Source organism: Hylobates moloch, unplaced genomic scaffold, assembly GCF_009828535.3.
Source record: "Hylobates moloch isolate HMO894 unplaced genomic scaffold, HMol_V3 SCAFFOLD_5, whole genome shotgun sequence".
NCBI lineage: Eukaryota > Metazoa > Chordata > Mammalia > Primates > Hylobatidae > Hylobates > Hylobates moloch.
This window is the reverse complement of record NW_026652280.1, coordinates 140,656,523-140,682,940: the sequence shown is the minus strand read 5'-3', so window position 1 is coordinate 140,682,940 and position 26,418 is coordinate 140,656,523. Positions and strand designations below refer to the sequence as shown.

Sequence of the window (26,418 nt, the reverse complement as noted above, 5' to 3'; positions counted from 1 at the left end):
ATAGATTTGGAAAACTGTAATTGAATAGACAAAGTCGGTTGTTTTATAAATTATTTAGTCAGTAATAACTTAAGTGGGCAGTAGTACACAGCTGCCCTCTGATAGTGCCTGACATTTAGCAACGTAGGCTTTTCTAGTCCAAAACCACTCATTTACTTTCTGAGAATAGAAAAGTTGGTAAGAAATAATGCGGCAAAGGGTAAGAATGGCTTTACTAACACAGGCATCTTACATGAATGATCTTCTCCACAGGGGCAGGAACACTCTTCTTTACTGCCATAGCCTCAATGTTTAGAACAGTACCTGGACTTTGGCGTACTCACTGTTTGCTGAATGAATAAATGAATTTATTTAAAAAGCTATAATAGCTTTTCTAAGAGATAAATTCAGACCCTATGTATTCTGGAAAGAAAACTCCCAGATCAATAGCGAATTCCTTAGATTAGACATAAATTCTATGATCGCAATTTAAAAACTAAGCCACGTATGGCAAAGCTAAAACCTGGAAAAAATTTAAGCATGCTCTAGCTGACCAGATATATCTATATCATGAGACAATTGCTATATACCTTCGAAGAACGGAAAATAAAACCAATGGAAACTGGCAACATCGAGTATTTGGTAAAAAGACTTTACTCTGAAGTTACTGTAATGCTATAAATGTAGAATTAAACAGTCACAAAGAAACTACATGTTTCTGATTTCTAAGCACTTTTCAGGAAATAATAAAATGGCTCTATTTAGAATGCTTATCTTAAATTAGAGCTTAACATTTATAACCTATAATAATTTTCCTTAGATGTTCTCTGAATGTACTTTCCTTTAAGGATGTAACTGTAATGTACTTTCCTTCAAGGATGTAACAATCAAATGTAAATGCTCATCTTAGTCCATTCATGAGTATGATATACAGAGAACATTACGTTTTAAAAATCTGATAAAAAATAAAAATCTATGCCTAAATATATCTCTATACTTTTTAACTTCATTATTTATGACTACAAAATACTTATAAAATTGAGGTTCTTTAGAAATTAGCATAACTATGCTTTGTGGCTGACCTAATAATCAGAAATATAAAGATATCCTATACCAATTTAGGTCCACCTTCAAGAAGAAAGCTACCTCAACAGGAATTTCTCGCATTATTATTGCTGTCAAATGATGCCATCACTACTCAACACTAAACAGAATGGCAATTTTTTAACTGGACCTGGGACATAACCTTTTCCCTCTTCCTTTGCTTTGGTAGTATTTTCATATATCACTTAGTTCAAGTCAATAGCAAAAATGGGGGAATTTGGAAGATGAGCTTTCTCCACAGATAAGGTAGAGTGAAAGTCCCTTCATGTTCCTCAGACTGGCTCAGGTTTATCTTTTTTTTTTTTTTTTTTTTCGGAGACGAGGTCCTGCTACGTTGCTCAGGCTTGTCTCAAACTCCTGAGCTCAAGCAATCTGCCTGCCTCAGCCTCCCAAAGTGCTGGGATTACAGGCATGAGCCACAGGCACCCAGCTAGGCTCAGGTTTAGTATCAAATCAGTCTATTCTAGGTATTCCTTATAGTCAACACCACTTACTTTTTACTTTATTAATCTACTATTTCCTTCACTTTGGGGATTAAAAAGGTCAGTTTTGTTTAGTAGAATCCTAAAGTCAATTCCACGTAATTCATGTTTAAACAAAATAATTTACATTGTTTCCTTGGAATTTACCTCTAGTCAATCATTACATAATTCTTTTATGATCTGTTTCATCTTCTAAATTCAGTTCCTTTCTTGCCATATGCCATATTTTATCTAATTAGTTCATTTAAATGTTACTCATGTTTTAAGCCATGAGACCATGGCTTTAGTCTCACAAGCCTACTAAAAGAATACCTCTGAGGGCCAATGTGTCCACTCACCTAAGCCAGTCAAACTTGACACTGACAAAATAGCCTCTTCTTCCAAAATTCAAAGAAATCAGAATTCTTGGTAATAAAAGATAAATAGGGGATACTGAGTATTTTAAAGTTTATAGTATAGGACACACTGCTTGGGCCCAGACAACAGTTATTTTTCAAGTTGGAAATGTGTACTATACGTCCATGAAGAGCCAAAGTGGATGGAAATCTCAGCTTGTCCTAGCGTACCACGGTTTTTGAGAAGAGCAGCAGTAATACCCGTAAGATGTTGTGCCCCAAAAGGGAGCAGTTAAGGAAACTGCTCTCATGCCATTGCATAGAAAGGAATCAGGATACCCAGAGACCACAACTCAGAAAGCTACAAGTCAAAACATTAAGACTTATTTTAACAAAGAGCCAAATGGGATGAATCTAAACAAAAAATACGTCAAAGAAGTATGCTTAAATGAAACTCACATGACCTAGCTATAGGCATTCAACTCCTCTGTGCTTCATTTTCCTTTAAGGTCCTCACTCTAATGTTACAACTTTCCTTCTTTAGAGTCCCAAAGAGGATCAAAGTTATCAATAAGCAGCAATATTTTGAAAACACTTTTTTTTCTGAGCAGTAGACTTAAAATATTCAGTAAACCATGCCATAAACAGATGTGCTGTCATCCAGGCTTTGTTGTTCCATTTACAGAGCACAGGCAGAATAGATTTAGCATAATTCTTAAGGGCCCTAGGATCTCTGGAATGGTAAATGATCACTGGCTTCAACTTTTAAGTCCCCAGCTGCATTAACCCCTAACAAGAGGGTCAGTCCATCCCTTGAAGCTTTTATGGCAGGCATTTACTTCCCCTCTCTAGCTAAGTCCTACATGCCATCTTCTTTCAATATAAGGCTATTTTGTCTACATTGAAAAATCTGTTTAGTGTAGCCACCTTCATCAGTTATCTTAGCTAGATCTTCTGGATAACCTGCTGTGGCTTCTACATCACCATTTGCTGCTTCACCCCACACATAACCCACAGGTTATAGAGATGGCTTCTTTCCATAAACCCCATGAACCAACCTCTGCTAGCTTCAAACTTTTCTTCTGCAGCTCCCTCACCTCTCTCAGCCTTCACAGAGCTGAGAGTTAGGGCCTAGCTCTGGATTAGGCTTTGGCTTAAGGGAATGTTCGGGCTGGTTTGATCTTCTATCCAGACCACTAAAACTTTCTCCGTATCAGCAATAAGACTGTTTTACTGGCCAAGCGCGGTGGCTCATGCCTGTAATCCCAGCACTTTGGGAGGCTGAGGCAGGTGGATCACCTGAGGTCGGGAGTTTGAGACCAGCCTGACCAACATGGAGAAACCCCTCTCTACTAAAAACACAAAATTAGCCAGGCATGGTGGCGCATGCCTGTAATCCCAGCTACTCAAGAGACTGAGGCAGAAGAATCGCTTGAACCTGGGAGGCAGAGGTTGCGGTGAACCGAGATCATGCCATTGCACTCCAGCTTGGACAACAAGAGTGAAACTCCGTCTCAAAAAAAAAAAAAAAACTGTTTTACTTTTTTATCATTTTTGTGTTCACCGGAGTAGCACTTTTAATTTCCTTCAAGAATTTTTCCTTTGTAATCACGACTTGACCAACTAGCAGGAGAGGCCTAGCTTTCAACCTGTCTCGGCTTTCAACATGCCTTCCTCACTAAGCTTAATCATTCCGCTTTTGATTTAAAGTGAGAGATGTGACTCTTCCTTTCACTTGAACACTCACAGGCCATTGTGTGGTTATTAATTGGCCTAATTTCAATATTATTGTGTCTCAAGGAATAGGGAGGCCTGAGGAGAGAGAGAGAGATGGGTGAATGAGTGGTTGGTAGAGCAGTCAGAACACACACATTTAAGGCTGCCACCTTATATTGTGGTGCACTCAAAGCAATTACACTAGTAACATTAAAGTGTTACTACTGTATCACAGGTCACCATAACAGATACAGTGCTAATGAAAACGTTTGAAATATTGCAAGAATTACCAAACTGTGACACACAGACTCCAACTGAACATATGCTGTTGGAAAAATGGTGCAGATAGACTTGCTCAATGCAGAGTTGCCACAAACCTTCAATTTGTAAAGAATGAAATATCTGTAAAGCTCAGTGAAGTAAAACACAATAGAACAAATAAAAGAATGCTTATATTTTAAAATATTCTATTTCCCCTATATCAGTTGACAGAAAATAAAATATTCTAACCAGGGTGATTTTTCAATCCAATTTATCCTGTAAGTCTAATTATTTTGAATTCTGACTTGAAAGTTGAAAAGTAAAAGTCATGTTCATAGCTAGATAATTAGTTTAATAACGAGCTAATCAAGCTACTTAATTATATTACAGAACTAAAAAATATTTAAAGAAATGGGGAGGGGAGCAATTTTACCTTACTAAATTTTGCTGCATATATTCAATCTTCATTAAAATCTGAACCCCAGTCTGAGAGCGAATGTAGGCTTTCAACCTGAAATAAAAACATCATATGGAAGGAAAAGCTGATTTTTAATATATTTCAAGACAGTCTTATGGAGACTAAGCATTTGTACCTAATAATACTTAAAAGTTCATCTATTTAAGCATAGAAAAGAAGACACAGATGTTTTCTAACCAGAAATCTGAAAAGAAAATAAATTGTTTCCTCTGTTCAGTTAAACATCTTAAATTTTAAAACAGCTGTTTCAATAAATTAATCTGGCTATATAATTTTACAAAAATGTATCCTATTCAGTGACATTTTGTCTTACTGGCAAATATATGACTAATGATAACAACTAGGTTACCAGTTATAAGGAAAGAAACTCAACTATCATAGCTATTTTAAAGACTGCTTGATATGTGACACGGGTCTGATTCAGTCTGAGCATGACCTTTTATCAAAAGCAAAAGAATGAGATTCAACTAGAACTGGATTAGACATTTTAGAATCCACTCAGTCTAAATTTTAAATACCAGGTTATTCTGGAACCAAACCAAGCACTCGTTCATATCCCAAGCAAGTACCATCTGGTGAAAATAAAGTCAACTGGGTTTCTGCCCAGGAGCACTAATAACTCACACTCTAATAACAATCTCCGTTTTTGAGCAGTGCCTACTATATGCTAGGTCCTGTACTAGGAATTTTATACATGCTATTTCTTTTAAGCTTTGTAACAACCCTATCTAGGAAGTGTTATCATTCTTATTTCACTGATGAGAAAAAATAAGGCCTGGAAATTAAGTAACTTGCTCTTAATCACACAGCTAATAAGGGACAGAAACAGCTATTTTAACCTGGATATCCATGACTGAATCTTTCCACTATGTTATGTTAACCACTTTTGTCCATGCTGTATTTCTGGACAGGAGGCAGAGTGTACTTTACTTAGTTCTATGAAGACTTGGCTGAAACAGGATTTCCTGTCTTTAAGTTACTTGGAAACTTTTCAGAGTTTTTCGTTCAACCTCAAAGGTAGTTTAGTTTAAGGGTTAAGAGTAAAGACTTTGACTCCAGACTGCCTGGGTGTGAATCCTATCTTTCCTGTTTACTAGCTATAGGATATTAACCACTTTAAGGCTCAGTTTCTCCATCTGTAGAATGGGTATAATAATAATCTACTTTTCAGAGTTATCGTGAGGATTAAATGAATTAACACATTTATTACTGTCTGCTTTGAAGAGTGTCTGGAACATAGAAAACAATGAACGTCAGCTATTTCTGCTGACAGACCTTCAGTAAACACCAAGAAAATGTGACAGAAAGTAAATTGCACTACACATCACATTCTAATAGTCATGGATGACCCTAATAAGTACATCAACATTTTTAATTATTTCAGAAAGTTACAATATTTTTGAAGCATACCTTTGACGAATTACAGGATCGGACTTTTCAGGATCAATGTAAGGTTTTAGGATTTCATTAATAGTTTTATCATCTGGTACTCTTTACAACAAAGAAAAAAAACAAGCTATATTAGTATTTATAATTTTCTACTAAAGGTGTTAATTTTGAATTATTAAATATTGTGGCTTTTTTGGTTTAAATAACTGAACAAAGACCTTTTATATTACTCTTGGCAAAATAAAATATCCTTTTAAGCAAAAATTACTTAGGAAAAAGCTCAAAAAGAGTTCTTGGACACACTTAACAAGGTCTTAAAAAACAACATTTTGAGAAGTTCCGTATAAATCAGTTATAAAAATACGAAGCCTCTTTTAACACACACCTGTACTCAAACATGAAAAGACGAGGTCAGGATAAAATATATTTGAAACTAGCAGAAATAATAAATCTGAAAAAAGGTTTCAGATTTCAGTGCATGTTCAAATTTATTCATTCTAATTTATAAGACCAATTTAAAAAATTGATACTAATTTCCTTGGAAATAAAACATTTTAAGTTTTCCAACTTTCCTCCATATATGCACACAGTTTTAAACTTATATATAAATCTGTATAAACAAAATTAAGACACTGTTTTAACACAGTAACTTTCCTCAACCATTTATACATATTAATATATACTACTGGCTACATATCCCTATCTGTAAAATAAGTCCTTTCCTTGTATGCAACTCCAAATAACAAAGTTCTTCACTAAAATCCCTTTGACAACTACAAAGACAGGATATTTATGTATAATGTAGGAGTATGCTAAATATACTACTTAAAGAGCAACTTTAAAATTTTCCTAAATCAAGGAATGAAATAGTTCACAAACATTAAAATGTTTTGTTTGTTTGAACTTTTTTTTTTTTTTTTTGAGAGAGTCTTGCTCTGTCGCCCAGGCTGGAGTGCAGTGGCATGATCTTGGCTCACTGCAACCTCCACCTCCTGCATTTAAGCTATTCTCATGCCTCAGCCTCCCAAGTAGCTGTGATTACAGGGGTGCGCCACTTCCCCCAGCAATTTTTGTGTTTTTAGTAGAGATGGGGTTTCACCATGTTGGCCAAGCTGGTCTCGAACTCCTGGCCAAAGGCAATCCATCTGCCTCGACCTCCCAAAGTGCTGGGATTATAGGTGTGAGCCACCGCATGTGGCCGACATTAAAATGTTTAAATGACACTTGAAAATGTTTATAGCCTGGATGTGGTGGCTCACGCTTGTAATTCCACATTTTGGGAGGCAGAGATGGGAGGACTGCTTGAGGCCAGGAGTTTGGGACCAGCCTTGGCAACATAGTGAGGCCTTGCCTCTACAAAAATAAACAAGATTAGCTGGGCGTGACGGCCTGAGCCTTTAGTCCCACCTACTTGGAGGCTGAGGTAGGAGTATCACCTGAGCCCAGGAGGTTGAAGCTGCAGTGAGCGGAGATCCACAGCACTGCACTCCAGTGTGGGCAACAGAGCAAGATCCTGCCCCCACTCCCCTCCAAAAAAAAAGAAAAAGAAAAGAACAAGTTTTAATATGAAACAGTAACACAAAAAACTTTATGCAAATTAATTCCAATGAGTACACATATATACATCTAAAATAATGTATTTTCTGAGTGATACACTATAATGTTAATAGTAGCAATCTTTGCATGGTAGAATTTTGGGTCATTTTTCACCTCCTTAACAACCACCCAGCTTAAGAAATAGGAAACTTTCAGCTGTCTAATTCTCCTTGGATCCCTCTCCTCAATACTTGCTTTGCTGCTAAAAAAACCATCATCAGGATTTCTGTGTTAATAATTTCCCTTAGAGTTAGTTCTATCACCTTTGTAGGTATTCCTAAAAGTACACTATTTAGTTTTCTGGCTTTTTTCCCCCACATTTACAATCATGTTCTCTACATTCTTCCTTAACTTGCTTTTCTTACATTATTTCTGAGATTCATCCATGTTGATGTGCATAGCTGTAGTTCATTCGTTTTTAGTAATGTTTAGCATTTCATTGTATAAATATACCACAATTTAGTTATCCATTCTACTACTGACATTAAGTTAACAGTTTATTTTAAATACACAGCCTTCAAATTAAAACAAATCAGTGATTGAAAGATAGCAGTGATACCTTTTTTCTATGTACTCAGCTTGACTTTGAGGAAACTGGAGCTTCACATGCCAACAAAACTGTTGTTTTCTAAAAGAGAAAATAATCATGTGAGAATCAAGGTAGATAATAAAAGTCTGGATGCAAATTGAACTTTCTAAATTTTCACTTTAAGATAATTCTAAAATTATTCTTAGACTTTAACATATATTTTCTATTAAGAGCTAATTTCTCTTGCAAGGGTTATTAAGAAAGAAAAAAAAGGGAAGCAGTTCTAAATTCCAAGGACTTCACATTTCTGAATTAGAAAGCAATTTCTCATAGTTCAGGGGCTTTTGAGAGCAGTGTGCTACTATTTGAAGTTTACAAATAAATTTCCTCATGACTAAATACAATGAGCTGATGTCTTTGCTTGACTAGTCTGGAAATTAGGTGAATGAAGTATTGTCCAGTTGAGTCCAGCTGGCTGGAGATACACTTCTGAGGCATGAGTACGTGCATTCAGTAGCAAAACAGTAGACAACAAGCTGGTTGCTAAGCAGAATGCACTTTGAGCTACAGTCTTTTTGCTTTCAGGTCTAAACTTTGGTTTGACATAGGATCAACAGCAATAACTCACAAAATGCCTGATTTTAGAAAAATGGCTATATTTAATATATCTAAATTTAGAGACATTGACATGATTCCTTTTTAAAAACTCTAATGCTCAAAATATTGAATCCATTACAGAAATTTAAATGTCTTCCCTACATGATGATTTTATACAATGTTTTCCTTACTTAGAAGAAATTTCTAACAATCCATAAGAGCAAGTTAATGACTACCAGCATCTCCTTAAAATCTATCCCATAGCAGTAGGACCCCAAAATCTAAAATAATTTTCTTTTAATACAATCTTTCACCAAACATTTACATGATTTAGTAAAATTTGTCAGAAGACAATGATCATAATTTTATTGAGAACAAAGTTGAAAAGTACCCTTTACTAATCTAAAGGACAGATGTCTAAAATCTCAGAGGAAAAAACATTTAAAAATTTGAATGCAAATGCAACAGTTACTAGTTTTAAATACATAATTCTTCCAAAATAAAACATTTTGCAATATTCACTATTTGTGAAATAGGTATACCATAATAGCATTATCAAGAGGCAGAGAGACTTTTTTTTAATAAGAAATAAACTGATTTTGTTCATCTTTTTTTTTTTTTTTTTTTGAGATGGAGTTTCGCTCTGTCGCCCAGGCTAGTGTGCGGTGGTGCGATCTCGGCTCACTGCAAGCTCCGCCTCCTGGGTTCACACCATTCTCCCGCCTCAGCCTCCCGAGTAGCTGGGACTATAGGTGCCTGCCACCACACCCAGCTAATTTTTTTTGTATTTTTGGTATTTTTAGTAGACACAAGGTTTCACCGTGTTTGCCAGGATGGTCTTGATCTCCTGACCTCGTGATTCACCCGCCTTGGCCTCCCAAAGTGCTGGGATTACAGGCATGAGCCACCGGGCCCGGCCTGATTTTGTTCATCTTAATGCATAATATAGTTTCTTCCTCAATGTATGTTTTTTCACGTTAACTTAGGGAAAAAAAGGATTACTAACTTGCCGTCTTATGGAATTGTAAACCATACTCAATCACCCCAATTATTGTTTGAGTAATTTCAAAAACCATTAGCCTTTTAACATTTAGTACACCCTGAATACGTTCAGAAAGCACTTAACATTCCAAACACAGAGAAAAGCCCTTGGAAATCATTTTATTTGTTGTAGTTAACTAGCTCTACTTATAACAAAGTCATTCATTGCTATACATTGCCAAATTATTGATAAAAATATTTCTATATTTGGCCTCAGCTCACACATGAACAAATTTGAAAAGTACACTAACTTTTTTTCTTTCTTTCTTTCTTTTTTTTTTTTTTTTCTTGAGACGGAGTCTCGCTTTTTCACCCAGGCTAGAGTGCAGTGGCTCAATCTCGGCTCACTGCAAGCTCTGCCTCCCGGGTTCACGCCATTCTCCTGCCTCAGCCTCTCTGAGTAGCTGGGGCTACAGGCGCCCGCCATCACGCCTGGCTAATTTTTTGTATTTTTAGTAGAGACGGGGTTTCACCGTGGTGTCGATCTCCTGACCTCGTGATCCGCCCGCCTCGGCCTCCCAAAGTGCTGGGATTACAAGCGTGAGCCACCGCGCCCGGCCAGTACACTAACTTTTAAAATGTGATCTTGCAATATTTCAAAAACAAAGAAAAACAGAATAATGTAAAGAACATTCAATGCACCCATACTCAGATTTAACTCATTTACAAATTGCCGTATTTTTGAGGTACTTTTATTTCTTCTAAGAAATAAAGGGCTGTTGATAACAGTAGATGATTCTCTATACTGTCCTTTAACCCAAGGTGGGCAAACAGAAGTTGAAGGGTGTTGTATAAAGAACTGCTGGGGCTGGGCACAGTGGCTAAAGCCTGTATAATCTCTGCACTTTGGGAAGCCAAGGTGGGCGCATCGTTTGAGCACATGAGTTCGAGATCAGCCTGGGCAACATGGTGACACCCCATCTCTACAAAAAAAACAAAAATGAGCCAGGCATGGTGGCGTACGCCTATAGTCCCAGCTACTCTGGAGGCTGAAGTGGGAGAATCACCTGAGCCCAGGAGATTAAGGCTGCAGTGAACTGCGACTGCATCACTGCACTTCAGCCTGGGTGACAGAATGAGACCCTGTTTCCAAAAAAAAAAAAAATTGCTAGGCCAGGCACAGTGGCTCACGCCTCTAATCCCAGCATTTTGGGAGGCCGAGGTGGGCGGATCATGAGGTCAGGAGATCGAGACCATCCTGGCTAACATGGTGAAACCCTGTCTCTACTAAAAATACAAAAAATTAGCCAGGTGTGGTAGCATGTGCCTGTAGTCCCAGCTACTCGGGAGGCCGAGGCAGGAGAATCATATTGCTTGAACCTGGGAGGCAGAGGTTGCAGTGAGCTGAGATTGAGCCACTGCATTCCAACCTGGGCGACAGAGCAAGATTCCGTCTCAGAAAAAAAAAAAAAAAAATTGCTGAAATGGGTGAGTTAATTTTCTTTAAAATGGTTTCCAATTCTTCAGTGTTGCTGAAACTACTGTAAGTCCTGACATGTGCTCTTCTTAAGACTGAAAGAATTAAGTTTGTTTCTCATTTTTGATAATTATATATACAAATACATATCCCACTTAAAAAAATACACATACATCAAAATCCTAGCAACATTACTTGGATTATTTTCTAAAGCTAGATTCCAAGAAGTACAATCACTAAGACAGAGCAGGGTTTCTCAATCTCAGCAGTGCTGATATTTTGGACTAGATAATTCTTTGCAATGGGAGACTTGGTCCTTTGCACTGCAGGATGTTTAGCAGCATCCTAGGACTCCACCCTCTAGATGAGTGTTCCACTAGGAACACTCATGCACCCAGTTGTGGCCACCAAAAATGCTCCCAGAAATTGCAAATGTCCCCTGAAGGCAGAATCATCACTGTTTGAGAACCACAAGGATAAAGGTTTGAACATTTACAATTACTCCTAATGCATTAGGGCTACTGTTCCCTAAATTCAACAAAATGCCTTCAACTGCAATAATGTCACTACACCCTTGGCATATCAACATTCTCAAAAATGGTGTTACTATACCTAGTATATTCTAGGTAACTTAGGGACTCCAAGATACCATGTTTAGAGTTGGGTGATAAGACTGGTGGAGTAATTGTGGCAACTATTAATCCTTATGTTCCCTTCTGGACAATCTGACAAAGCAATAGAAACACTAACCTCTTCTGAGTCCTATGAAACCCAAGTAACTATTCATGCATAGCAAAGCTGTTTCCCTCTCCTCCCCTAAATATCAATACACACGCATTCTCAATGAGGGCAGCATGGCCCCAAAGAGGGCAAAAACTGGTTCTCTGAAGGGCCAACAAAATCTTTGCTATTTTAACGTTTGTGGCCCTACAAAGGGCTACCGTATGTGACAGATATACAGTGTATCTATGGTATCAAAATATCACGGCAGAAAGCTCCTTGGGAGGCAATAATAAAAAAAAGTTGAAAAATACTTAGATGGCACTTGTATTAAATGAGGAAAATAAATATTTTATGCTCATTTTCAGTGAGTTAATACAGGGCGCTTATTTACCAACACTTGCTTACTAGAAACTATTAAGGATCAGTCTCTCCGTGGCCCATTTGTTAACAAAAATAGAAAGAAAAGCGATCATTCTTTCCCACAGTTTCAAGAAAGTATGTGGATGAACACACACATTTAAGGAAAGAGGTTCTATAACCATAATCTAAATTATTCTTTTGACTTCATAACTTCAAATTGCAAATTTTCTTATGGGGAATACTACCACAATCCCAAGAAAAAAGATGCAAAAGTCATTAGCTCCTTTTAAATGGCACTGCTCTAATGTCACAATAAGATGTTCAAATTCATTAATAACCAAAGAAATGTATATATAAATAAAATATTTTTACTTTTCAGGTTTGTAGAAATGTTTTTTAAATTAGAAATACTAAGGAAGTGTGGCAAAAGTGTGGCAACTTCATTGCTGACAGGAATATAAATTGGTGCAAGCTTCTGGTAGTTCAATTTCATAAAAGCTATAAATAAAAATTTGTAATTGAAAAAGTGTACATTTTTGCCTCAATAGTTTTATTCCAGGAAATGTATCCCAAGGAAATAATTGGTCAAGTAATGATATATATATAAAATGTCCACTGCACCACTTTATATAATAGAAAAAAATTAGAAACAACCTAAATGTACATCAGAAAGTTGATTAAATAAATCATGGTAGATCTACATAATGAATTTTAAGCAGTCATAAAAGATGAGGCAGAACTTTATGTACTGATGTAGAAAAATGTGCATGTTGAATGATAGCCTTTATATTTAAAACACAGGTTTACACATATATTGGCAAGTATGAAGGCCATACCCCAAACTTTTAGCTATGATTATTTCTTGACATTATAAAAGGACTTGTCCTAATTTTTACCTACGGACATGTCTGTATTATTAAATAAATCTTCCACATAATGATTTGTGGGCTTTTTTTCCTTTTTTGAGACAAGGTCTCACTCTGTCGCCTGGGCTGGAGTGCAGTGGCAAAATAGGGCTCGCTGTAGCCCTGACTTTCTGGGCTCAAGCGAACCTCTCGCCTCAGCCCCTGCAAGTAGCTACCACAGCTGGCTGTATTTTTGAATTTTAGTAGAGACAAGGTCTTGCTATGTTGCCCAGGCTGGTCTCCAACTCCTGAGCTCAAGCGACCCTCCTACCTTAGCCTCCCAAATTGCTGAGATTACAGGTGTGAGCCACTGTATCTGGCTGATTTGTTACTTTTCATAATCAGTAAAGTCAAAGATGCATTCATGGGGCGCATACAGGATGGCAGTGATAGAAAGGACAGGAATAATTTTAACATTCTTTTTTTTTTTTTTCCTTGAGACATTTGTATATAGCTCAAATCTGTTTAAACTGGGTATTCTATTTCATGCAAATATTAAGCACCCTAACTGATGCAAGGGATTGATACAAACATTTCTGCTATGTTTCTCTTTCATTTATAAGCAACAGAAAAAGAAGAGACACTAAAATTGTCAACTGGTATGATATCTGGAAGCAGCAAATAATACCTGATGAAATTTCAGGAAACAATTTTGTTCTACTGTCAGCTATAAAATCTTAATTTAAAGCTGAAAGAAAATCTAACAAATTTTGAACTCTTCAAGAAAAATACAAAATCTGTAAAATATCTACATAATCCTTCATTCACAGGCATTTAATCTTTTAAAATGTATTCCAAGATGAAAATCTGAAGTCTCTCAAAAATAAATGGAATCATTCCTTATAAAAATAATCTATTTTATTAGGATTAGTACCATGATAAGTGTTTTTTGGAAGCATGAATACAAAGAATCTGTTTAGTTACTTGGTATAGATTAAAATGACTAGAATTTGGGAGAATGAAAACCATAATTTTATGTCTCACATCATTATGTAAATACTTTGGAAAGTAATAGTTATATATTATATTTTTGCCCTTTTAAAAATTAGTACCACTACTGCATGAAAATAATAGGAAACAGGTTAACTATGTGGTATTGGCTTTAGTAGAAAGTATATTAAGAAAATGGATATAGCAGGTGAAGACTGAAATGAAATGAAAAAAATCCTTTTTACTTCCAATAATTGATGAATAGTTGAGTACTTAAGCAGTTCTCAACTGGGAGTGGCTGGGAGTATGGGGACAATTGGAAATGGTTGGGCAGTTTTGGTTGTTCCAAGAATAGGGAGCATTTGAGGGATTTAGTAGGTAGGGGGCAAGGAATGGGAAATTCCTAAAATGTACGGGAAAGCCCCACAAAAGAAAAAAACTGTCCCATTCAAAAATGCCAATAGAGCCCCTACTAAGAAACACTAGAAAGTAGAAAGGAGACCAGATATAGGCATACCAAAAATGAATACCAGCACTAAATGCTAGCATCTGTTTCATATTAACTGCGGAGAAAATACATACTATAGGAACCTAGGCAAAATAGACATAATGGAGAAGATGAGCTATCATGTGTACTTTCACAGATGGCTAGAAAATATGGAAGAAAAAGACATTCTAGGATTTACAATGGTGACCACCCTGGGAACATTTAGTTGAATACATTAGGAAATAAGGTGGAGAGAGACTATAAAGATCCACATTCAGATATGGATCACTCGTACGAACAGGAAGATTTCCTGCTCAAAGTATGACTCTACCTAAACTCCCTGGCATGGCAGAGTGGGCCTCTCTCCAGCCTCATCTCCTATTGCTCAACAAACCCCCACTGGTTTTTAGGCACACCAAACTACTTACATTGTGCTAACTTTGCTACACTACGCTTTTGCATCTGATATTCTCACCACCAGAACCATCTTTCCCTCTGTCTAGATAAAAACCTAGAAATAAAAACTATTTCTCATCCTTTAAAAACATGCTCAAATTCTATCTTCTCTAGGAAGCCTTTCCTGTTCCCCGCTCTCAGTAAGTAACACTTCCCTCGAAAGGCTGGGGCAGGGAGCCCTCCTCTGTGCTACCACACCCCATGAGTACTCCATCACAGCACTAACTATACTATGTTTTAAGAGTTTGCAGTCTTGTCTGCCCACTGACTGAACTAATTGAGAATAAGGTCAGTGACTTATAGGCACACAGATCAGTGGTTTTCAGATAGAGGTAAACATCAGAATCATCTGGTGCTTTTTAGAAGTAAAGATGTCCTTGGTCGGGCGTGGTGGCTCACACCTGTAATCCCAGCACTTTGGGAGGCCGAGGCGAGCTGATCACTTGAGGTCAGGAATTCAAGACCAGCCTGGCCAACATGGTGAAACCCCATCTCTACTAAAAATACAAAAATTAGCCAGGCGTGGTGGGGCTTGCCTGTAATCCTAGCTACTCAGGAGGCTGAGGCAGAAGAATCACTTGAACCCAGGAGGCAGAGGCTGCAGTGAGCCGAGATCGTGCCACTGCACTCCAGCCTGGGTGACAGACCGAGACTCTGTCTCAAAAAACAAAAACAAAAATAAGAAGTACAGATGTCCTAAGGCTCTATAAATTAGCAAGTTCTGCTGGTCAAGCCCAGGTATCTATATTTCTGCATTTTGAAATTGCCTCACAGTTAATTCTGGCACGCACTCTAAACTGAAAACCACTAGTCATAAAACTGGTTACTATTACTGTCTCCACCTTACAGATAAGGCAACAGGCACAGGGAAATAAGTAACTTGCCAAGAAAACTTCCTTACAAAGATTAAATTAAATTTGTTATGTTTAATAAAAAATAAACATTCAAGAAATATTAACTATATTGTTATTCCTCCTTTAAAAAGCAAATACAACGAAGAAGACTTGCTCTGTTTTGTTAAATGAGGAATACTTGAAATGAAGTATATTTCCAACTGCGTGGGAAGTAGCAACTTCAAATAAGAGGGGGATAAGAAGGAGTTAACCTCAGGCTATGGAATGGGGTACAGACAGTACAAGACTCAAAAATGAGATGACAAATTTCATCTACTGGCAATGCTGCCTATGGCCAATTGAGGTATCTCTGAGCTAATGACTTTTATGGGCACAGAACCTTAAAGGATTCTAAGTAGCTGACCGTTATGGTGAGAACAAGTTTTAGAGAGGTGTATCTAACAGATAGGCTGCGTATGCTGGCTCACGCCTGTAATCCCAGCACTTTGGGAAGCTGAGGCAGGCTGATCACCTGAGGTCAGGAGCCTGGCCAACACGGTGAAACCCCAGCTCTACTAAAAATACATAAATTAGCAGAGCGTGGTGGCGCAAGCCTGTAGTCTCAGCTCCCTGGTAGGCGGTCACACAAGAATCATTTGAACTCAGGAGGCGGAGATTGCAGAGCGCTGAGATCACGCCACTAACTCCAGCCTGGGTGACAGAGTAAGACTCTCAACGCTGGGTACGGTGGCTCATGCCTGTAATTCCAGCACTTTGGGAGGCCAAAGCAGGTGGATTACCTGAGGTCAGGAGTTCAAGACCAGCCTGGCCAACATGGTGAAACCCTGCCCCTAGTAAAAATACAAAAATTAGCCAAGTTTGGTGGTACGCATCTATAATCCCAGCTTCTCAGGAGGCTGAGGCAGGAGAATTGCTTGAACCTGGGAGGCAGATGGGGTTCCTCAACAGTCCAGAGTGAGATAAGAAGGGCCTGCATATGACACTACAGCTGATAAATGCTGCGGTCAAGGAGGCAGTAAGAAAGGGAGACATTTTAGAGGCATATCACAAAGGATGGACTTGGTGACTGGGAAAAGTCTTCCTTAACTGAATCAGTTCGGGAACCTCAAGATGATCAAGTGTTTAGCTTTACATTTCTATGAATGCTGGCTAATTATTGCTGTGGAAAGTTACGCCCTCTGTGATGCTGTGTCACAAGAACTCCCTTACCACTGTCTGCATGGCTGCAGTAACTAAAGGCCCAATTGGGGAACCATTAGGATTCTATTCTTCCACACTATTTTTCTAAATCCTTGCTGTTCTTCTGAAATTCTTCCATCAAACCGTATCAAAGCTATTATGGCAGAGAAACCACAGAGCTAAACATTTCAATCAGTTGACAAGTCTGTACTGGGCACCTATTATATAATCCCCCAAAGCTCAAAGCAAAATCCACTTGTCTCCTCATGACCACAACTGCTAAACCCATCATTTCATTTTCCTTTACTCTTTTCTAAAGCCAATTTGCAGCAAAGTACAAACCTATACTACTTATATTTATAGGATATCATGTTAAAAAAAAAAAAAAGTCCTGTGCTTTTAGAAGTACATTACCACATAACTGTTTAAGGAAAAAAGTGCTACTGACATTAATACAGGGGTAAATAGGTATATTACTGCAATATAATAAGGATAATGTAATTTTATCCAAAGAACAAAAAGTAATTTTTTGAATGCATAAAAGGTTTGTTATTTCTTTACAAGAGGGACACCTAGTGGCTGGCTTCTAAAACAGACTGAAGCTCTTAAATATTAAGTTGTTTAGTAATAGGCACACCTCTATTATCTTCATATTGTAAGTAAAAGACAGACACACAAACACAGAGCTAAAGAACCCTAGGTCAGAAGAATAAATTGAAAAGTTAAGGACTTTCAGTTCTAAGCTGTTAGTGGTAGAAGAATGGTAAGCAGAAGAACTGGATTGTTTAGAACTGTGGGCCAATATCATTTGGAGACAAATGTGGGGAAAAGAAGGTCAAAAATTGGGTCCATATCTGAGGAAATGGGTGGTTAGTCCACACAAAGGAGTCCAAGCAGACAGCAGTACCAGACTTACACAACTTCAGATACTGGGATTATTTACACAGATGAGAAGAGAAGTGTTTTAAATTACTGAAGAAAAAAAGGAAGCTTACAACGTGAGTGAGTAAGGAATACAATTCTGTCTAAAAGACGAGAAAGATTTGGGAAAGAAACAGAGCTTCCAGGGAAAAATAAACTAAAAAACAAACAGTGCATAGGCTAAAAATATGATTAATTAGACAACTGAGGAGAGAAAGTGACTTGGACAATATAGCTGAATAAGTTACTTGGAACGTAGCAAAGACAAAGAAATTAAGGTAACTTATTACTTTTCCAGAATTGTCATATTTAGACAGCAGAACAAATCTCAAGGAATAAAAAGAAATCACACTGTGACACACATCATAGAAACTGCAGAACTCCAAAGACAATATTGAATATCTTCAAAGCAATCAGAAGAGAAAAGAAGGAAGACTATGTATAAAACAACAGTGTTCTCAATAGTGGCAAAAGAAATGAGAAGTCAATGGAATATATAAATTAACTGAGTTCTAAAATAAAAGTCAACTTAAGATATTTCATATGAAGCTAAACTATCATTCAAAAGGGGCTGGGCGTGGGGGCTCATGCCTGTAGTCCCAGCAGTTTGGGAGGCCAAGGTGGGAGGACTGCTTGAGGCCAGGAGTTCAAGACTAGCCTGGGCAACATAGCAAGACTCTGACTCTATTTTTTAAAAAGTAAAAAACAGATAAACAAAAAACAAAAGAGTGAGCTGTCTGACTATATATGAAATTTTAAAACAGGCAAAAGAAATGTACAGGGGGAAAAAAGGACAGGCTGTCTCTAAGGAAGAGAGGAAATGACAAGAAAAACCTTTCTGGGGTGATGGTAATATTCACAGGGACTGCATTATACAGGTGCATGTATTTGTCAAAACTCAGCAAATGTATATACTTAAGATTTGTGCATTTCATTATGTGTAAATTTTACATCAACAGACAAAAATGCAAACTATGGAACTCTAGTTAATGATGCTTAAGTATTCAGGGCATTTAGTCTGAAATGCACCAAAAATAAAATGGGTTAATGGATGGATAAATATCCGATAAAGCAATTATTGTAAAATATTGATGACAGAATTTAGGTGATGGGTATATAAGCATTCACTGCAAAATTTTCAAGTTTGTTTTATGTTTCAAATTTTTCTTTTCTTTTTTTTTTTTTTTGAGACGGAGTCTCCGCTCTGTCATGCAGGTTGGAGTGCAGTGGTGTGATCTTGGCTCACTGCAAGCTCCGCCTCCCGGGTTCACGCCATTCTCCTGCCTCAGCCTCCTGAGTAGCTGGGACTACAGGCGTCTGCCACCACGCTTGGCTAATTTTTTGTATTTTTAGTAGAGACGGGGTTTCACCATGTTAGCCAGGATGGTCTCGATCTCCTGACCTCGTGATCCGCCTGCCTTGGACTCTCAAAGTGCTGGGTTTACAGGCGTGAGCCACCATGCCTGGCCTCAAATTTTTCATAATAAAATATTGGAAAAAACTTTAAATAGGTAAAACTAATCTATAAAATTGAAAGGGGAAATAGGAAACTTGGGAGGAGGTGGTAGGTATTCCCATGGGGGGCAGTAAAGACTTCTGGGGTGCTGGTAATGTTTTTGATCTTGGTACATTAATGATTTGTGTGCTTTTTTGGTATGTATTGTATTTCCATTAAAAAATGAAAATAAGATGGGCACGGTGGTGCACATCTGTAATCCCAGCACTTTGGGAGGCTGAGGTGGGTGGATTGCCTGAGCTCAGGAGATCAAGACCACAGTGGGCAACATGGCAAAACTTCCTCTCTACTAAAACACAAAAAAATTAACCAGCATGGTGGCAGGCACCTACAGTCCCAGCTACTCGGGAGGCTGAGGCAGGAGAATTGCTTGAACCCAGAAGATGGAGGTTGCTGTGAGAAGACTGAGATTGCACCACTGCACTCCAGCCTGGGTGACAGATGGAGACCCTGTCTCCAAAAAAAGAAGATGAAATAGATATTTTAAGACAAAAACTGAAAAAAGCATACTTTTATAAGGCCCTCACTAAAGAAATCTTACAAAGGAGAACAAAATGATCCTAAAAAGAAGGTCTGAAAAAATGTTTAAAAAGGAATAAAAATACTGGTATATATGTGGGTAGATTATACTTTTGTCCATTTTACTGATGAGGGAAATGAGATATAGAGTTAAAACCACAAAACTAGTAAACATCACAGCTGGCATTTGAAGCCACTATATTTTGTTCGGCTTCAGAAAAAAACAAATAATTGATTAAAAGAAACAGAGATCAAAGAGACATTTCTCCGATGGTTATATATATGGAGACCACTGGTTAGAGTAACATGTAATGCCCTTAAAGAAAGTTCAGCAAGATTCTAAGAGCTATTTCTTAGCACGTCCTTAATCAACATTAACAGCTTCAGTCCAAACTCTACTACCAGAGGGGACAAAACAACATGGTTCAGGCCGGGCGCGGTGGCTCACGCCTTTAATCCCAACACTTTGAGAGGCCGAGGCGGGTGGATCACAAGGTCAGGAGATCCAGACCATCCTGGCTAACAGGGTGAAACCCTATCTCTACTAAAAATACAAAAAATTAGCCAGGTGTGGCGGCGTGTGCCTGTAGTCCCAGCTACTTGGGAGACTGAGGGAGGAGAATGGTGTGAACCTGGGAGGCAGAGATTGCAGTGAGCCGAGATCGTGCCACTGCACTCCAGCCTGGGTGACAGAGCGAGATTCTGTCTCAAAACAATCAAAAAACATGGTTCATCTGTGAAGTTTTTCGTATCTAACAGACACAAAGTATATACCAAATAGAACTCATATATTTAAGCTGATTCCCAAAGGGATTCAGATCCAAATAATCGCTAATTTATTAACTGCATTTCTTTTTTTTTTAGAGACAGGGTCTCACTCTGTCGCCCAGGCTGGAATGTAACAGTGCAATCATGGCATTCACCATCACACCTAGCTGATTTTTAAATTTTCTGTCCAGATGTCGTCTTGCTTTAGAACCACCAATTTAAAGTGAGCTTCCTAATCTTTCAGACAATTGTTTTAAACTCCAATTCTTTTTTTTCACTGAACATGTCATGGATAGTATTCCATGACAGTTCTTCTACGTCTAATTGTTTTTGCGTAATGGCTGCATGGAATTCCACGGTATGAAGGTGCCATCATTTACTTAACTCAGTCCATACTAAAGGATACTTTAGGTTGGTGCCAGTTTTTACACTACTAAAAACAATACTGCAATAGATATATGTGTACATATATCTCTTGATGGTAGATCATCTACAAATATGTTTGAAGGCTAAATTCCTTGAGTATCTATTTATAACATTTTAAGATATAATATACATTTTATACAACAAAATATATAATATTCTGAGAAACATTACCAAATTGCCTTCTAAAATGACTGTACCAATTTAACTATCAAGAACAATGGAAGAGGAAAATGGCCTGGTTAACCCATACTTTCATTATATTAGATATTATTAATGTTTATCAGCCAAATACTATGTATGTAGATATATCTTTCTATGACCATCTATTATTTTTGTTTTTGTTTTTGTTTTTTTGTTTTGTTTTGTTTTGTTTTTGGAGACAGAGTCTGGCTCTGTCTCCCAGGCTGGAATGCTGGAGTGCAGTGGTGCGATCTTGGCTCACTGCAAGCTCCGCCTCCTGGGTTCACGCCATTCTCCTGCCTCAGCCTCCCAAGTAGCTGGGACTACAGGTGCCCGCCACCACGCCCAGCTCATTTTTTGTATATTTTTTTTTTTTTAGTAGAGACGGGGTTTCACTGTGTTAGCCAGGATGGTCTCGATCTCCTGACCTCGTGATCCACCTACCTCGGCCTCCCAGAGTGCTGGGATTATAGGCGTGAGCCACCGTGCCCGGCCAACTATCTATTCTTATCCTCTGCCCCTTTCCTAATTAGTTGCTAGTCTTTTTTTCTTAATAATGCATAAGCACTCTGTGTTATATATGTTAAAGACTTTTTTGGTCCAGTCTTTTGACTTTATTATGGTCTTTTTTGCCATGTAAATTTAGTTATTATTTTCCTTTTGGCTTCTGGATGGGATGTTTCTCCTCTTCAAGATTATGAAAATATTCCAGTATTTTTATTTCATTTTAAGATTTTGATCCACCTGGATGTTATTTAGTAAAAGATTCAGCATTTCCTCTCAAATGGCAAGCTGTTTCAACTCTATTTATTGAATAAGTAATTATTTATACTAATTTGAAATGTTACCTTGATCATATACCAGCAAAACAAATATACTATTTATTTTCTATGATCTAGTTACAGATTTCTAGACCAACACCATAAAACGACTATAATTTAATAAATTTTAATGAGTCCAGCCTCATCATACTTTTTTCAGATTTTTCCAGGCACCTCTGCCATGTCATTCTTCAAAATAAACTTCAGTTATTTATGAACTGTCTTATTAATAAATAAATAACAACAAACAAAATCCCATTGATATTCTGATTAGGATTGCATCAGACTTAAAAGATCACTTAAGAAACAATATTGAGCTTTTTAAGAATATGGCACTTTTTTCCATTTATTCAAATCTTTTAAGTCATTCAGGAGAATTTACATTTTCTTCATATAGGTCTTTCATATTTCTTTCAACAGATTTGATTAGTACTGGGTGAAAGTGAACATAAAGCTATAGACCCTACAAAGAGATGAGGTAAAGGAATTACCTCTGAAAAAGCCACTATTTTAAAGTAGCTTGGGATCTACTCCAAAATAAGCAGGAGAGCCAACATTTCCTTATCAAGCTTCTCTATTTTTAACAGAGAATGTCAACCTTGCTTTGGCTGAACTTATATAAGCCTCCCTGAACTTAACTTTATTGATTACAGCTATCCACTATGATACTCCTGCAAATTCCTCTAAAATAGTCCTCTAAAATTCATCTTCATTGCATACATTTTTGACTTCACAGACTTCACCTCACTTTGACTATTCAGTGAAAATTGCAGTACTTATTCTTAGAAAAATTCACACATCACATAATTTCACATATAATTTTAGGAGAGTCAGTGAAAATGCCTGCCATAAAGGGTATCTGGATTAGAATGAACCTATTCCAGTCAGCTGCTACAATCACCTTCTGATAGGTCTACAGAGTAATTCAGGTACAATGGCACATTCATCACACTTCATATGCAGGCATTTACATTAAAAAAAATTTTTTAAAAATAAATGTAGACTTTATAGAAAAGTTACAAAAACAGTACAAAAGATTCTTCATTCAGATTCCTCAAAAGTTAAAACATTTAAATTTTAAGCAACATCAACTTGAGATTTTGACTATATTGCAGCTCAAGTTGCTTAAACAAGCAATCAATTTAATATCTAGGGAGTATTAATAATAATCTTAGTACAAGACCAACTTCTCATATCAACAATTCCAAAATCTCCAAAACTGAAAGATTTTTAACTCCTTCAGCAGCAAAACCTAACTGAGTCAGTCTATAGTCATTATTTACCCATTATAAGGTAAACATTTATAGGTTTCACTGCACAAATAGTACTGTTTGATTACACAGTGCTATCCCAGACCTATGAGGGGTGAATGGAATATACAGTAAATGTGGCATATTCCTAAGGATTTCAGTGAAGGGAATGTAAATTTTCATTGTCACTGTATATTATTTAGTATGTGCCAGGTACTACTTTAGTTATTATTAAAATTTCATTTAATCCTCTCAATAACCTGGTAAGTCAGATTTTGCCCAAGGTCACCTAATGTATAATCAAACAGTAGAGACAACATGAAAATTTACATTTATCAGAGTCAAAGCTATAACCAACTTTTGACAGTTAATAGAAAAAAGTATTGAAAACTAGTCTCTTAGAATACTGGGGGCATGGGAGCTGAACAGAATTCTTTGAAAAAATTTCATTTCCCCTTCTTCCCTCTTTCCAGCAAATACCATTGCAATCATCTAAAACCTTGCTCATTTTCATGTGAACAGCTGATAAGATACAAATATCTCAAAGTAACTCTTAAATGTCTATTTTTTTCTCTTAAAGGTGAAGTATAAGACACCAGAATCCTGATTCTGTCTACATTATATTAATTATCTAGACCAAGAAAAGATTGATTAGAACTATACATTCAATAAGTACATCTTCTGTATTTATCTAAATCAGTGGTTTTCAAACGGGGGTGATTCTGCCTCCTGCAGTGGACATCTGGCAATGTCTTAAGAAGAAATTAAAAATCCAAGAGCTCAACCTCTCTAATAAAGCTGCCCACAAAAAAGCTTGGTAATATTCAACAAAAGTTAAGGTATAAATAAAATAGGCACTCATACTTTCTTGATGAAAGTGCAAAGTGGTAATGTTTTATGGAGACAATGTAGAGTTTTTCTCAAAAGTTTAAATACATTGTACTCTCTAATCCAGTAATTCTGCTTTCTAGGAATTGATCCTACAAAAAAAAGCCAGGGAAGCACACAAAACAATTTGTTCAAGGCTGTTTAATACCGTGTTATTTATAATAATTAAAAACAAGACAAAAATGTTCATGAATATGGGAATAATTAAATGAAACAGGATATAGTCAAAGGTGGAATACCCTATTTAAAAATAATGAGGCAGATTTGCATTAACAAGAAAAGAGGTTCACAATATATTGCTAAATGGAAAATCTAGCTGCAGGAAAAAAAGATGTGCATCTATTCACAAAAAATTAATGTTTAACTTGAGCAGAGTCATGTCATTTTATATAGTTTTAAGTATTTTATATTATGTTTTACTTTATTAGATGAAAAAAGGAGAAAACATGATTAGAAGGAAATGTTACGAAATTTTATTAGTGGTCAACTCTAGATAGTGGAATTATAGGTGATATTTTTCCTTTAAACTTTTTAATGATACAGATGTATTATTTTTACAATAGCTACTATAAACTGATTCCTTCCCACATGCCAGTTACTGCCTATGTGAATTAATACACTAAAAGGCCACAACTTTACAAGGTAGCTATCATGAGCTCTATTTTGCAGATGGTAAAAGACTAAGAAATGGATTCTAAAGCCTATTATTACATACTATGTTGCTAATCTCCTCCCGGGAAACACTAAAAATGTAAGAAAACTGATCACAAATCTCTATAAATTTATGAGCAAAAGACTAATGCAAGAAGAATCTGATTTGCCATTTCAGAGACCCGGGGAGTTTCAAAACAACCAAAAATATACTAAACCTGGAAAATATACTGAGTGTAATATTCTTGGTAAAAACTTCCCGCATACATTCATGTATCTACAGACAAAAAAATGTTATACTTGAGGCCATCTGCTTTTCATTACTGAGAACCAATCTCTGATTACAATCATTCTGAATAGTTTCTTTCACAAAACAGGAACACATTTTGTATTTGAGAAAGCACTAACCAGTTACCATAAACTTCTAACCAGTTACCATAAACTTCAAATTATGTCAATTTCTAAATATGTCAGTTTCAAAACGCACAAAAGAATCATCTCACATTTGATAAATTCAAGACATTACTTTTTTTTTGAGACAGGGTCTCATTCTGTCACCCAGACTGGAGTGCAGTGGTGCAATCTTGGCTCACTGCAACCTCCGCCTCCTGTGCTCAAGTGATGCTCCCACTTCAGCCTCCTGAGTAGCTGAGACCACAGGTGGGTGCCACTGCACCTGGCTAATTTTTGTATTTTTAGTAGAGACAGGGTTTCACCATGTTGCCCAGGCTGGTCTCAAACTCCTGGCCTCAAGGGATCCACCTGCTTCAGCATTACTTTACTTTTGGATGACAACCAGGAAAAACGAAAAACCATTTTTACAAATATTTATATCTTATAACATACAAAATAAATAGAAAACGTCATCTTCTAATTATGTTAACAGCTTTGAAAAGACCGAAGTTTTACTAGAATAATGATAATTCTGATGGCTTTGTCTTTTCAATTTTTGGAAGAGTACAACTGGAAAGGCACCATAGAGTTTACCTGGGTCAACTCCCCACATCATACAACTGAGGCCAAGAGAAAGGAAGGTGATTTGTTCAAGGCCCCACAGTTACTAAGAGGCTGAAAAGGGAGGGACTCCCTCAAGTTTTTAAAAATTCTAAATCCAAAATCTTGACTTCTGAAAGGTATTATCTGATAATTTAGTTGGCTACTTAAAGTACTTTGGGATCCTGTTCTCCTCTGTACTCTTGGGGCCTTTTCAACCCAACATTTTCAGACAGCAGCAAACTAATCTGTTATATTATCTGTACTCAAGAGTTCAAAGTCCCCTTCTTCTCCATTGACAGCTTTTAAATGAAATCTTATTTGGAAACCCAGTGGAGAAAGAAAATAAAAGCAGAGCTGCCTTGATTAAAATAGTACAGGGGTCCTGTTTTTACTCGTTTTGTCCTGGAAGCCCCTGAAATACTTTCTTGGTACCTTAGGTCTCAAAGAAACAGTTAATTTCTAATCTATGAGAGTGTTCCAGGGCGCTGCTACTCAAAATATGTTTCTCAAACAATCAGCATCACTGAGGAGCTTGTTAGAAATGCCCAATATCAAACTCCAACCCAGGCCTACTGAAAAATCACAACAAGCATACTTAACAAGATGCCTAGGTGACTGGTACGCACATTAATGTTTGAGAAGCTTCGCAAATGATAGGAAGACA

The 26,418-nt window shown here is 37.0% G+C and overlaps 1 protein-coding gene across 4 annotated transcripts in view; it reads right to left on the bottom strand.

The window, feature by feature from the left end:
* ZNHIT6 (zinc finger HIT-type containing 6) overlaps positions 1-26,418 on the bottom strand; it is a 116,516-nt gene that overhangs the window by 83,612 nt on the left and 6,486 nt on the right. For all 4 annotated transcript variants that reach the window (XR_009213696.1, XR_009213695.1, XR_009213697.1 and 1 more), the window contains exons 6-8: positions 7,900-7,968; positions 5,766-5,846; positions 4,311-4,388 (exon numbers count right to left, since the gene is read on the bottom strand). Coding sequence is in view for 1 of the 4 variants with exons in the window: in XM_032155465.2 (XP_032011356.1) it covers positions 4,311-4,388; positions 5,766-5,846; positions 7,900-7,968 (228 nt within the window). In the remaining 3 variants the exon portion in view is untranslated. The remainder of the gene's footprint in view (positions 1-4,310; positions 4,389-5,765; positions 5,847-7,899; positions 7,969-26,418) is intronic.